This window comes from Dipteris shenzhenensis, chromosome 31, assembly GCF_047967505.1.
Source record: "Dipteris shenzhenensis isolate YYH24624 ecotype China chromosome 31, Dip_SZ_1.0, whole genome shotgun sequence".
Lineage (NCBI taxonomy): Eukaryota > Viridiplantae > Streptophyta > Polypodiopsida > Gleicheniales > Dipteridaceae > Dipteris > Dipteris shenzhenensis.
In genome coordinates this window covers 6,176,215-6,189,915 of record NC_141626.1, presented here as the reverse complement: position 1 = coordinate 6,189,915, position 13,701 = coordinate 6,176,215, and the positions used below count along the sequence as shown (strand labels likewise).

At 43.0% G+C, this 13,701-nt stretch overlaps 1 protein-coding gene across 1 annotated transcript; it reads right to left on the bottom strand.

Annotated features, from left to right (window-relative positions):
• Positions 1 to 5,231: 5,231 nt before the first annotated feature.
• Positions 5,232 to 11,925, bottom strand: COG0212 (NagB/RpiA/CoA transferase-like superfamily protein). The gene is made up of 6 exons (XM_087370280.1): positions 11,356 to 11,925; positions 11,162 to 11,252; positions 10,845 to 11,071; positions 10,488 to 10,563; positions 10,260 to 10,385; positions 5,232 to 5,778 (listed from the first exon to the last, which is right to left on the bottom strand). Exons 1-6 carry the CDS (start codon positions 11,800 to 11,802, stop codon positions 5,345 to 5,347), a joined length of 1,401 nt encoding a protein of 466 aa, XP_087226406.1. The 5' UTR covers positions 11,803 to 11,925; the 3' UTR covers positions 5,232 to 5,344.
• Between the last annotated feature and the right edge of the window lie 1,776 nt (positions 11,926 to 13,701).

Genomic DNA, 13,701 nt, shown 5'->3' with positions numbered 1-13,701 from the left:
CTATGCCCTTCAAGCATCTATAAAAATGAGTCTGCTTCATATTGTGTTTAGCAGTGTCTCCTTTCCTTTACTATTTGTGGCAAGTCACATCCGATCCATAACGCCCTTGCCTTTTTTAGAATCTCAAAAATAGTAGGTTTTTTCCTCCTAGTCAATGGAACTAGATTTAACCCCGTTTGGATTCAATAATATATTTTGAGTCATCATTAAATAAGACTATGTAAAAGATGACCTATTGAAAATTTTGTAGGTACTCAATATGATTCAAGATTCCTTTTGTCCCTCTTCAAGGGCGATTCTACAAGCTTCACAAAAGTGTTGCCCATCAATGGGCTCAAACTCGCATCTATCAAGGAACTTGTTCTTTGTGAGCATATATCTCTTCTCGATGTCATTCTTGTAGAGATTAGCTTCATGAGCAAAGTCACTATCTGAACTCTTCAAAGGCTTTGAGAAAATCTCCATGCTTTTAAAATGTGACTTCCTTCAACTGAGGATCATTTTCTAGAAGTCTTACAAACTTCATTGGTCGTATAGTGACATTGCCTACAAATGGCATTTTAGCGTTCCTAGTCTCTTCATACAACTAGCATGCAAAATGCACATCTAGCTTCCGTGATGTGAACAAGAAAGCTCGATCAATGACAAGGAAATGTACCAATCCCCAAATATATTCCTTGTCTTCAGAAGGATGTAAATTTTCCACGCTTACAGAAAAATCAGCAAATGCATCTTCTTCCTCCTCTGTATCCTTGTTGTCACTATCCAACTGCTCGCTTGGTGCTAAATAATCTATGCTCACTCGGTTTTCTCGTGGAGTTGGAGTTCTTTTCGATCTCTTTCTTGGAATAGCTGTGGAAGTCGATCTTGCCCCAAGATGACTCACTCACTTTCTTGTAGTTTTAGATGGAGATGGCATATTGGTACTTAACACCATGGTGGTTATAGGGGATACAACCTTAGAATGAGATCTCTAGCAGCACACTTGCTAACTGGTGGCACACTTACTGTAGGTACTATTGTTTGCACACTTATGGCATGTTCAACAACACTCTGCAAACCATCCCAATTTATCTTGAGTAATCTCAAGGCATCAAGTAGTTCTATAGATCCTTGCATTGAATCTAATACAGGCTTCCGCATGTACTTCTTGTCCATTGCCCATAACTTATATACCACATCTTCATTCTTACTTCTACATGCAACTTCAACCAAACCATTGTCTTCCACCATTTCTTATTGCCTCCTGATTGTAATTGGAGCTTGACACAGCCTTGAGAATACTTTGAATTCTGCTCTATCATATACCAACATTGTTCAAGGAGTTTCTCAATCACGTTGGGAGCCTTGGGAACTTTGGGAGCCATACTTATATGCAATTAAACAAATAAAAATGTTCATTTAAATTTTCAACCCAATTATTATTAAATTTAATTACATTATGTTAAATATAAACATAAATGTAAATAAGTTTATTTTTTGATGTCCACACTGTTTGCTTTGGGGCTGCACTTTGAAGAGGCTTCGACCTCCACCTTGAACTACTCTAGCATAGGAGCCTCTCTGCACGTCCTGCATGGGTGCCCTTGCTTGCATCTACTGCACTAGATTTCTCCATTGGACTGTTGTGCTTGTTTTGGCGTTGAAAATGCAACACCTTTAGACTTCTCTATCATTTTTCTTTCTTGAGGACAATGGGCAATTGTCGGAGGCAAATTTAAAAGAGCTCAATATTTCTCTAAAAGTTACACCGTCAGTATTCTGCACGTCACTGTCCTCCACATGGAATGTGAAGCTCTTTCAAGATCCTGCATGATGAGATCTATTTTGCTATTGTCTTCATGATTCAGAGTCGGCAACTCTAGTCCATTTGAGTAGAGTGGGACTGGCTAAAAAGCTTGCTAGCTCAAATGGAAGCTCTTTCAAAGGTAAGCTTCAGTAAAAGTCTGATGAGCATGATTCAAAAGCCAGCATCTTTTTTAAAACGCATAAAGAAATCCCATGTAAAAAACAAACCGAATCTACTTCAAAATCTACTTTAATTAGCCTAACCAAAGATACAAAATGTGTAACTAAACTAAACTAATGTAACTAACCTCGCAGGATTGCTAGGGGGAGACCAACGTTTGGCGATGGCATCCGAAAGAGAAGGAAAGAACGCTAAGGGGAGCAAGGACTTGTGGAACACTGAGATCCAGTGTTGTCCACCATTGGCAAATGCACAAGGATTTGTTGACTATGTCCATCTTCAATCCACTCTACTTACCGCAATCTCTCCACATGGTGGTTGCGTCTTCCTCCAACTACGTCATTATCCTCCTCTCTATAAAGAACCTAAAACCCGTCAATAGCAAGGATTACTTCAAGAGCATCCAAGCCTACCAATCCAGCCTTAGCTTCTGGAAGTACCTACCTATGACTAACGGTGCCCCAACCATCACGTTTGACGAGGACCAATACTACCTACACGAAAGCCAAGAAGGGCTAAAGATCTACATCACCAAGCCCAAGTCGTATTTCTATCAAGAGCAAACAACTCTCCGTAATTTCCATTAGCATCAAAAACTTCACTTCTTGCAACTTTCATACAACCTCGTCTCCTTTCGCTTTGAATCTGCCAACATCAATTGCTTACCTGTTGAAATCGAAATCCTTCCAAACACGATTTTGCCCATTCGCCTCTCCTACCCGATTCAATTAATTAATTAGTTTTGGTGCATGGAGGCTTAATTAAGCTATGTTTATCTATGGCTTAATTTATTTATACTTTAATTAACCTATGTTTCTCTATGGCTTAATTTAAGCATGTAGTAACTAACCTTTGTCTCTCCATAGCTTATTTTATTTTATGCATAGACTGTCCAAACGTGCAAGAACCCAAAACCTTCTTTAACCCAAGCATGAGCCCTACCACTAGGCTATTAAGTACTATTATATGCCTCTTTTCTTATAATAGCATTATAAATACTCCCTCATCCCGCTCTCCCTTTGGGATGTCCTTTTCTCTTTAATGCCCTTCATAAGTGGTCCCCCCTTTCCCAATCTCATAAGTCCCTCCCTCATTAATGCCCCTGCCCCGCCCCCCCCCCCCCCTTTTATTTCATTCAAGCTCTCTCCCTCCCACACGTGAGACTAATTATTACCCCCCCAACCCCCCTCCCCTTCTTATGCTTAAATATTTTGCCATCATATACAACTCCCCGTCTCCCCCTCCCCCAACTAAGTAATTAATATGATTTTTTGAATGTTAGGGACACCTATAGGTTCTTCAAAGTCCAACAATTAATGTCCACTATCATCAATACCCCCTCATACAACAAATTGTTGTTAAGAAGCTGTAACATAGTTGATGGCAGTGCTGAAATTTCAACATTTGCCATGCTTAGGGGAGTCCTTGAGGTGGCAAGGAGCAAGGAGAAGACGTAAGGAGAGGACAAGACAAGGAGAGGCGAAGCAATGCGAAGGCAATGAGGCAGAGAGATTTTTCATTTTAATTTCAGGGGGCCCTTCACTAACTCAAGGAGGGTGTAAACTTACATTAACCATTTGATTCGGGCGGCAAGGAGAGGCACTAGTTCATAGAATTTTGATTTAAAGTTCAGAGTGTGGGCACATATCGGAGATATTTATGTTGAGAACAAAATGGTGCATATACTTGATGATAATGATAAATTGATGATAATGATAAAGCCATTTTTGAATGCACTAACTAGGACAAGAGAGTACAAAACAAAATTAAGGCCACTGCCATTCTAGAACTTTAGCTGCTTCTTCAAAGGGTGTAAGTTCTTTGAATTCCAGGACCTTGGCCATAAATACAGTTCGATGAATCATGAATCAAGATACATGTAGAATTTGTGCTTGGAGGGCTTACAATGACAGTTTTCTGCCCCCTAGAAAAGCACCTTAAAGAACGTCTCGTGATTGCTTCTCATTCGGCACATCCTGCCAGATCACTCACAAGCAAAGTTGTATTCTCTCCGACAAACTACACTTTATTTATTTATTGTGTTGATAGGAAGATAAAGGTTAGGAGCAAAACCAAGACCTTGTCAACTTCCCTTAGGAACTAGAAATCCATCTGCAGTTCTTATAAGGGTGCCCTCATGATAGTTAACGGAGTCCATGGATTATAAGAACTCTACATGATGCCACCAAGAGGAGCTGCATTGGCATGTGTGCATCCAATATGCAAAAAAGCCTCCAAAAACAATCTCCAGGAGTGCATGGATGAAGTGGACACCCATTCCCTGCAGTAGACAGTGAAAAGTTGTTTTAACATGCAAACCATGGCTTTACTTGGCTTCGGCAACGTCTTGACAGTTTCTGGTACCACAGTGCCCTTCCGACCTGCGTCCAAACTTTCGCCAAGTCGTCGTGAGTACAAAGCTTTGGTTGCCACTATGGGTCTTATGTGGCTGTCAAGTGACATCCAAAGGGTCGTCAGAGTTGACTCAGATAGACCCATGCTAATTTCCTCACTTTCCAATAGTAGACGAGGTTGGCAGTGCAGAGGAAAGATGAGCAGCTGATTTGACATTTCAACACAAAATGCTGTGGGAAAAATCTTTTCCAATGTTCCACCCCAAATCAACAAAAACATAGGCATCATATTCACTCTCAAGGGTTCTGGGCCTCACAATGACGACACATGCAAGCATCAATGGAGGATTAAAATGACAAGCCACATCCTGTCCCCCTGATCACAATACATATCCAAACTTAATCATTTATTTGGTTAAATCCCAGACGGCTTGGGTGCACTCGGTGATTCAGAGCACTGCTATCTGTGCCATTTCCGGCTGTCAGATAGAGGGTTGGTAACCAATACTGATCCTCAAACGTCTTTTGACCTTAGCTCATGCAGATACACCTATGGCCAACAACTTTGACACACCATAACTCAGCTGCACAACCTTAGCATGAGACCAGCCACTCTTGTCTGTCACACAGCTGCCACTGCTGCTGTTAGCAATCATCAGGCCGTCTCCATCCTGAGAATCTTCATCTCAAAGGCAGTAATGACATGCTTATACCAAAGAAATAAAAAAAATAGCAGAAGTCAGCTTCTCTGCATTTGGCCGGATATCTTGAACATGACAGTCATGCCTTTTGATACAGCAGGTATAAAAGATCTCACTCACCTCCCAGCCACAGCAACACAAATTCGATTCATATTTATTAACTGTTTTACAGATAGTCAGCATGCTAGTCTCAGTTTGTTCTCTGCAAAGCTGAAAAGCCGATGGCAACAATAATTAAAAGGGAGAGAAGACAGAGGTTGACTTTCCTGACTATTACAAAACGTGAAATCAATATAGTAATATCCGACTCTGCTTTATTTTCAAGTAGTGTCAACCTTGGCTTTCATGGCTGATCCTTTAAAAGTTGACCCATCCAGAGCCTTTACAAGATTTTCAGTATCCGTGCCTTCTTTTAAGAGTATCCGAGCCATCGGTCTAGACGATAGCTGTTTCCTTATAACATTCACCTTTAATACCTCTCCTCCTGCTGTAGCAACATGATCCTTGAGATCCTTCCCTGTAGTAGCTATATCAAGATTCCAGACAAAAATACGGGATTGATTGGATCTGCCAGGGGCTTCACTGGATCTGTCAGTTGACTCCTTCCGTGGTGTTCGCTGTGCAGTTGGAGGGAGCTTTTCTGATGGACCTCTGGGAAGCTTCTGACCTGTCTCTTCCTCAATCTTTTTTTTCAGCTCTTGCAAAACTCGGATTTGGCGCAGCTTCTCAGGTGAGAGGAGCTCCCAGTAGATGCCTACACGTAGTAACAAGACATCAGGAAACATGAATTATTCTTTTCTGCAAAGTCATCAGATATTTAAGGTTTTGAGAGGAGTTCCACTCGTACACTCCCATGCCATGACAGATACGTTCTGTTCTTTTAGTAATTATGCAAAAGACGTATTTTTTTCCCCCTACCTTTCATTTCAAAAACCAGATCATAGAACAAGATCTCCAAAAGAACCCACATTAGGAGGGTGAACTTGATATCTGGATATGGAGAAAGCTTTTGTCCTGTGCTTACAAATACTGTTCCAAGATGGGGAAACAACCTCCCACATTTTGGCCAAGCAGAGATCTTGGACTTCCAAGGGGATGCCTTGACACTGCAACATCTTCATCTTGGAGAGTTCAGCCACAAGTGACAGGACACATGCACTAGATCTTCTTTTTTTCACAAAGAAAAAAGCCTTCTATGAGAAAACAGATAAAATTTTACACACATCAGCAATCCATGGATGCTTAACCAGAAAAGACAGTTGTCTGCTATGCAGCCTAATTCTCATGATCCCAGTTCCGAAAACAGGTATCAACAACCACGGCAAAGGACTATACAACCAACGCGTGACAGTAAAAAGTGCTTGCAGACTATGCCTTGCAGAACCGCTCCCACCTTCGGAGACTTTCCCTTTTTGCGCATGACATTTCCGAAAGGGGAAAGTTGTTGCGTTTCATTCATGGTTTGAACCCGGGTCTGGGCTCACTACCCTCAAACTATCATCCTCTAAAAACAACATAGTGCAGTTTCAATCTCACGATAGTCACTCATAAGATTGAAAACTGTAAACTCCATCACGCATAGCAAGGACTAGCTACTATGACATCCCCACTGACGTCATCAGCGCCCAACAGTGGGTGTAGACCATAGTATAAAAATATGCTCTCACGCATACAAATCCACACACCCACACATACTTGAGAATCCATTTATACAAAGTCTTCGTAATGATTTTCTGTCGGCGCTCCAGAGGTGAAGTGTAGACTCAGCCATGACAGAGGCTAGCATTAAAGGAGAAGGTTAATAGGAGAAGCACAACTCAGTTTTCAAGACCTGAAATTTGTATGTACCTTTGTAAGACTAGAATATATCCAATCGTACAAATTTAGATTTTTTGTTGTTCTAAAGTCCAAAAATCTACACTGAAAATAAAAGAGAAAACGAAAGAGAAGAAAAAAGAGTTAATAATTTTTTTTTATAAACAAAAGGAAGGCATACTTAGCAAGCAAAGCAACACTTATGTCATCATCAATGCCCAAGCATAAGCATCGTCATTGTCACCTAAAATTTGCCTTGACTCATGCACCTGTGTTAGTATGCCCTAAGTTCTCACAGCCATTCATTGTGGTGGCAAAGGCTTGGGGAGCACGTGTAATAGCTTATGAAAGCAAAAAAATTGAGGCCAAAGAGCTTTACTACCATGTTTATGATCAAGAAAGGTTGGCCATCCTACATGCCTTCAAAAAGTGGTATCACTACCTGTACGGGAGCAAGGTCAAAACTGACAATATTGAATAGATGACAATATTGAATAGACACTCTGATATTTCCTCACACGGCCCATCTTGTCTGCCAAGCAAAAGAGATGATTGGCTTCAGTGCAGTCCTATGATTTTGACATTGAGTACAAGAAGGGGAAAGAAAATATGGCTGCAGATGCCTTGTCCATTATGCGGGCTTGCACCTTGTCTGTCGTCTCTACCATTTATCAAGATTGGATTCATGGCATTCAGGAAATTACAACAGTACAGCCCAGGGTTGAAGGCCTTACATGTGAGGATTGAAGATCCCTGGAATGTTGATGAAGCATAAGAACTTGTTTATTCTATAGCAGGGCGTTTTGGAGTTTAACCATCACTTGCAATTTTGAGGACATAATTATATTCAACGGGGATGGTTGTAATAAAAGGTGAAAAGTGGCAAAGAATGCCAAACGGTAGGCTTGACGCAAACAGCACACGAGGATGTCCTCAAATAGGCACCCCCCTTCAAGGTGAGAGGTCCCTCAAAAGCGCTTGGCCAGATAGGAAGGAGGAAGCTTCAGACATTTTACTGCAAGATCCCGTGCTGACCCCAGGTACACAGTCCATAGGTCTCTTCACCCTTGCCCCTGTTGGAATTTAAGGGGTCAACTCCCTACCTGAGGGCCCCCAAACAAGGAGGACATGGGGAGCTAGACCACCAGCAAATGAGAGATGCCATGTGGGCGGAGAAAAGGTCTGCCACGTGGAAAAGAATGCAGGAACTGCTACATGGGCAGCATGCAAGTGCCATGTGGGTAGCATGGACAGCAAAGGATGCTGCCAGAAGGCTGTACGGAGGACTTGCAGCTGGCACAGGACTGCGTCAGATACAGTAGCAGGCTGGAGCAGAGGGGGCCCTGCAAGGGCAACCAAAATGGGCTGTCAGGGACATGTTACAGGCCTGCATACATGCGAACAAGACAGGTGCAGATTGGAGCAGATCTGCAGTGTGGGGCAGACAGGAATGCACCAGGAACAGGTCTCAGAGCATATGGCTGCCACGTGGCAGCCAGGTGCAGGTCATTGGGCAGACTTCTGTCTGCAGTCTGGGTCAGGCGAGTCTGCGGACTGGGTCGGCTGAGTTGGCAGGGCATCTAGCCCTATATAAAGAGCCCCACGGATGCGTTCATTCATTCAGAGTTGGGAGCTTCTGAAGCCTCAGTCTGGCCTGACTGAGGCCTGCACACACAGTATCAAGGAAGTCCAGGGACACTCACAACAGGCTGTCTATCAGGGTAACGAGGAGGACAGGAAGCATGAAGACTTGTTCCTCACCATTGGCTGCAGATGGAAGGAGTAAGGAGGTCAAGGAGCAAGAGCAAAGAGTGCCTCTCCATTGGCTCTCCACCAGAGCAGTAAGGTGTGTTTGCAGGGCAGGGCATCACTACACAGCCAACTGAAGCCCTAGGAGAGCGCACAGGGGAATAGTTTTGTAGTGACAGGGGTCCACATCGAGGCACCTCGCTGCTAGATGGTGGCACACAAGGATTTGACAATATTTGGATCAATACTCTCATGAGCATGGTTCAATAACTGCCTGCATCTCTCTCTATGCTTGTACACATTAAGGAAAGAATTGAGATTTGAAATAGCCGTGTAGTTTGGGCATGCCTTTTCATATTCATCCCTGCAGGAAGTGTTGGCTGTAGCAAGCAACCTCCACCTCTGTTTTCTAACAATCCCTCCTCCCCAACAGCCTGTCCCCCTGCTCCCCCCCTTTGCCATAGCCCAACCCTCCTCATCGTCTTCTCATCCCCCCCCCCCCCCGGGGCACTCCAGCTTACCCACCCATTATTACTGGTCAACCAACTACCTCCAAGCCTCTTCCTTCCCCTCATCCCCAGTCTCAGGTTCCTCTGCCGTAACCTCTCTCTTCTCCTCCTCTAACCCCCTCTGCATCCAAGTCCATCCCTGGACTCCTCGCACTCACCCTCTCCTAGTTCTGACCAGGATTCATCTTCTTCACTGGGCACAGTCCTCTTTTCACCTTCTTGGAGCAGTGGACCCAGGTCTCTTTGACCTTCTAATGAAAGGCCCAGATGATGCACATGCTTGAGGATTGGTTGGGGCAGCAGGACATGAGCTGTGGATAGAACATGACCATAAAGCCACCTTTCAAGTGGCTTTCCCAAGGGCAGACCGGTGATCCAGTTAGATGTGAATTTGCCTGACCGAAGTCACATCAAAACAAGACCCCACAAGGACCATCGTTACATATACCTAGATGAATCCAGGAACATTCCCAAACTCATCCTCTAAAAACACAACATAGTGCAGTTTCAATCTCATGATAGTCACTCACAAGGTTGAAAACCATAAACTCCATCATGCATAGCAGGGACTAGCTACTATGACATCCCCACTGACGTCATCAGCGCCCAACAGTGGGTGTAGACCATAGTATAAAAATATGCTCTCACACATACAAATCCACACACCCACACATACTTGAGCATCCATTTATACAAAGTCTTCGTACTGAGTTTCTGTCGGCACTCCGGAGGTGAAGGACCATCGTTACACTTGAAAACACACCACCATGTCTTCATAAGACTAGGTAGCAGGATGTATCTAGTCTTTCAAAACAGAAATCTCTTGGAAGCATAGGGCAAGGGGAGGAAACAGAGACAGAAAGGGGCCATGGGAAGAGAGAGAGAGAGAGAGAGAGAGAGTACAGACAACGCACAAATATAAAAAAGAAAAGCACTTCATAGGTGCAGCGCCATGTGAGCTAGACACAATTAAAGAATGGTTCTTATCGCACATTTTTTCTGTCAATGTGAGGCATTTGTAAATATTAGCACGTTTTATCCTGATTTGTTTTGCTGCGCATGTTCATCCTTCTCCACAAAAAGTTATATGAGGTGATGGCTCATTGTGAAATTTCAGCCACAAAAAACGATGAATTTGAAGCATAAATTGCACGAGGACAACCTTTTGGTTTTGGAATGGTTGTGTTGGTATATATAATGTGCGTAGGTGTACAGATCACATCCACAGGAACGTCATGAACTCGCAGTTTCTCAACGGGAATGTCATCCACGAGCTGCTTATCATGAACTGGGCACGGGCATTGGAAGATTGATTAGCCTTGCATGAATGCGAGAGTCTAAGAAATTAAGCCTTCCAAAAATATATATTACTAAGCAGACTTCTACTCACTTGAAGTAACGACCAATGTTGAATCGTCTATAGCACCCATATGTCTTAACATGCCATATTCCAACTCTGCAAAGCCCTGTTGACCAAAATTACGCTCATCAATATATTAACAAGACTAAGAAGGTGGTATAACCATAAGGTGTCCTGCTAGGACCTGATCGGTCGCTTCTGCCACGATTAATCTCATTACATCATGACGTGCAATAAGTGGACAACACAAATTACTCACTCGCACTATAATAACTTGCAAAAAGAGGGCACACGAATGGACCCCAATTTTGACTAGGCACCACCCCAAAAAAACTCTTAACATTGATCACTCAAACATATGCCAAGTTTCATCCGCGGTTACGTCACCTCTCCTTTCCCTAGTCGAGCCCCGGTCTTCGGATCCACTGCAACTGATCCAATGACAATTAAGTCTACTTTCAACTTGGCATCAATTCCCAAAGGTACTCCATACTTGGCTACGCCAGCAGCAGAACAAGCCTCCGCAAGGACGCCAGCGGGAAGAGAAGAAGCTTCCAACTCGGAAAAGAAACCGGTCCGCAGCCTTGGCTGTGGTGTGAGAAGTTTCTTCTGACCTGCGGAAGAGTCAGAAGTTCAGCGTACAATGCCAACGTATTTCATGTTAAGACAACTTCCTGTGCCGATACGAAGACTGCCCAGCTTACCTTCTAATGTAAGGTAACGCACTTGCTTCTGTGGGGTGTCTGGGTTAACCTTCACGCATTTGGCAGCTTGAAAAGCTGGTAGGCTGGCCAACTTGGTTATTCAATACAAGAAATCCAATAAGAGATCGACTAAACAAGCTCGCAGATAAAAGAACAAGCGCTGCAACACTTCCGATGCCAATAAAAGAAGAGACCTTTGCAGCTGCGGTGGCGGCTCCTACGAAATTCGGTATACGGTGGTGCACGGGACGGGGGTGCTGCGCGATGTTTTCTCGCTCCATCAAGTCCCAAATCCGCTTCCTGATTGCCCACTTCCAAGCACCCTCGGCAGGGGCAGAGCTCTCCAAAGCACCACCATTGTGATCGCCCGAGGAGAGCTGGGCTCCGTCCTCAGCGGCCTGAGCGACGTGCATCATGTCGAGGCGGGCCTGGGCATCAAGGCGAAGGCGTTCGGCTTCGAAGGAGGCTGTGTCGAAGTCGGACATGGCATGCAATCGGTGATGGTGGAGGGAGGTTAGAGGAGGAAGAATGAAGGGACGAAAGAAGGAAGACGAAGAGGAGGGGGAGGGGGAACAGGAAGAAGCAACTGAGGCAGCTGAGCAGGCCAGGTGGAAAGATGGCAACAGGGACGCCATCGCCATAGCACCCACCCTCTCTCTCTCTCTCTCTCTCTATCTGCTCCTCCTCTCTGTCTTCTTCTTCTTTTCGTTTTCTCTTCTCTAACGTGGCAACTTTTGGTCCTGATCTATCTTCTTCTTCTCCTCTTCTCTTGCATCCCCCCATTGCAGTTTAGCCTCGTAATGCACAACATCCCTTTCTGAATTCTCATTTATCGGCTGCCAAAAGCCCCAAGCTAACTTGTAGGGAGAGAGAGAGAGGATTGGGTAGGCTCCATGGAAGCCAAACATGATATGTATGTATGTATCTATGTATCTATGTATCTATCCATCTATCTTATAAACATCAAGAGATATTGAGGAATGCAAAATGTAGCAAGCGAAGCCTTTATGTTGAGTCTTTCTAATGATATTCTTATATCAACCATTGTGACACCAACCATGATCTTTGGAAATGGATAAAGCCACAATGGAAAAGCAATCAAAGATTCACGTCCTTTATTCGCATCATAGGCTTGACAAGTTAAGAAGATTTGAAGATTTGAAGCTACATATGAAATGCATATATCCATTTGGATTCGGGAGAAAAACATACAACGGCAACAACTACTAATCAAGATGGATGTGAGAAGTTACAATGTGTATTAAACTCTTGTAGGGATTCAAGTGCAACCTATGATGCATTATTGAGGCTGATTTAAGGGCAACCTATGGCATATCGCTAAGACTGGTTCAAGGGAGTAAAGCCATGCATGTTTGATTGAGAGATACAATGAACGTGTTTGAAGGAGTGGGCAAAATTGAATTGTGAACAAGTCATTGAAGGAGTAAGTGAAATTAATTTTGACTTGCCAATGGTGAGAGCTCAAAAAGTGCAATGAATCCAAGAATATATAACCTTCAATCCTAGCAAACATCCAACAAAGATAGCCTTGCTACTTCTACTATCTAGATTTATGCACTTTTCAACAGGAATCTTAACAAAATTTTAGCACTGAAAACATAAAAGATTTGAGACACATTAGGTTTCTGACCTTCCACCTTTCTTCTATGTGCATTTGTACAAGGTTGCTCTTGGTACTTGATTTTGGACGTATGGAGGAGTGTGGATAGCTTTTGCTTAAAATCTTTATTCAATACCCTTTGTGATAGCATGCATTTATTAACGTCTTATTCTTTGACTCTCCAAGTCCATTAGTTGAGCGACTACTATTGTCAAGTATCTTTCTCTTTATCATCTCCTTATATTCCTTAAAACATTGGAATGCATCTCCTATCCTTTCAAGGAAGAAAGCTTCTATTCTTTAGCTTCATCACCTATACTTTTAATGAAGGAAGCGCCTATCCTTTAGCTTATAAACTTCATGATAGACCAATCACATCTTGTGTCACATGAACAAACTCAAAAACTTCATTTTAGTACTAAAAGAGCATCTAGGTTGCACCCATGACACATATCCACCAAGTCCAATTGATATGTATATAAACTCATCTTGTATTGCTTTGGCAATTATTGTTTGATTATTTTCCTATTAAATGATACGTCCATGGGCATTGAACTAGATTGTTCCGAATATTGCATGAACAGAGAAAGAAGGGTGAACGGCTCACAAAACACTTACCATACTAAGGTTTTGGTCAATATCCATTGCAACCTCATGGGTCCATTTGATCTACTCACCTTGTTCATGTAAATTAAGCAACATTTTTTGGCCCTTTGCTCTGATGTATTTTGTGACCTTAAGAGAATTTCAAACATGTATGGTGGTATCTTTAGATTTTTGAAGGCTGTAACCTTCCAATTCTTTAGATTTTTGGAGGGCGTAACCTTCCAACTCTTGAATGAACTTGGATTCTTGCTAGGTTCTGAAGAGACTTGCTTGCATACAAATGTACTATTAGATGTGGAATTCACAAATAAGC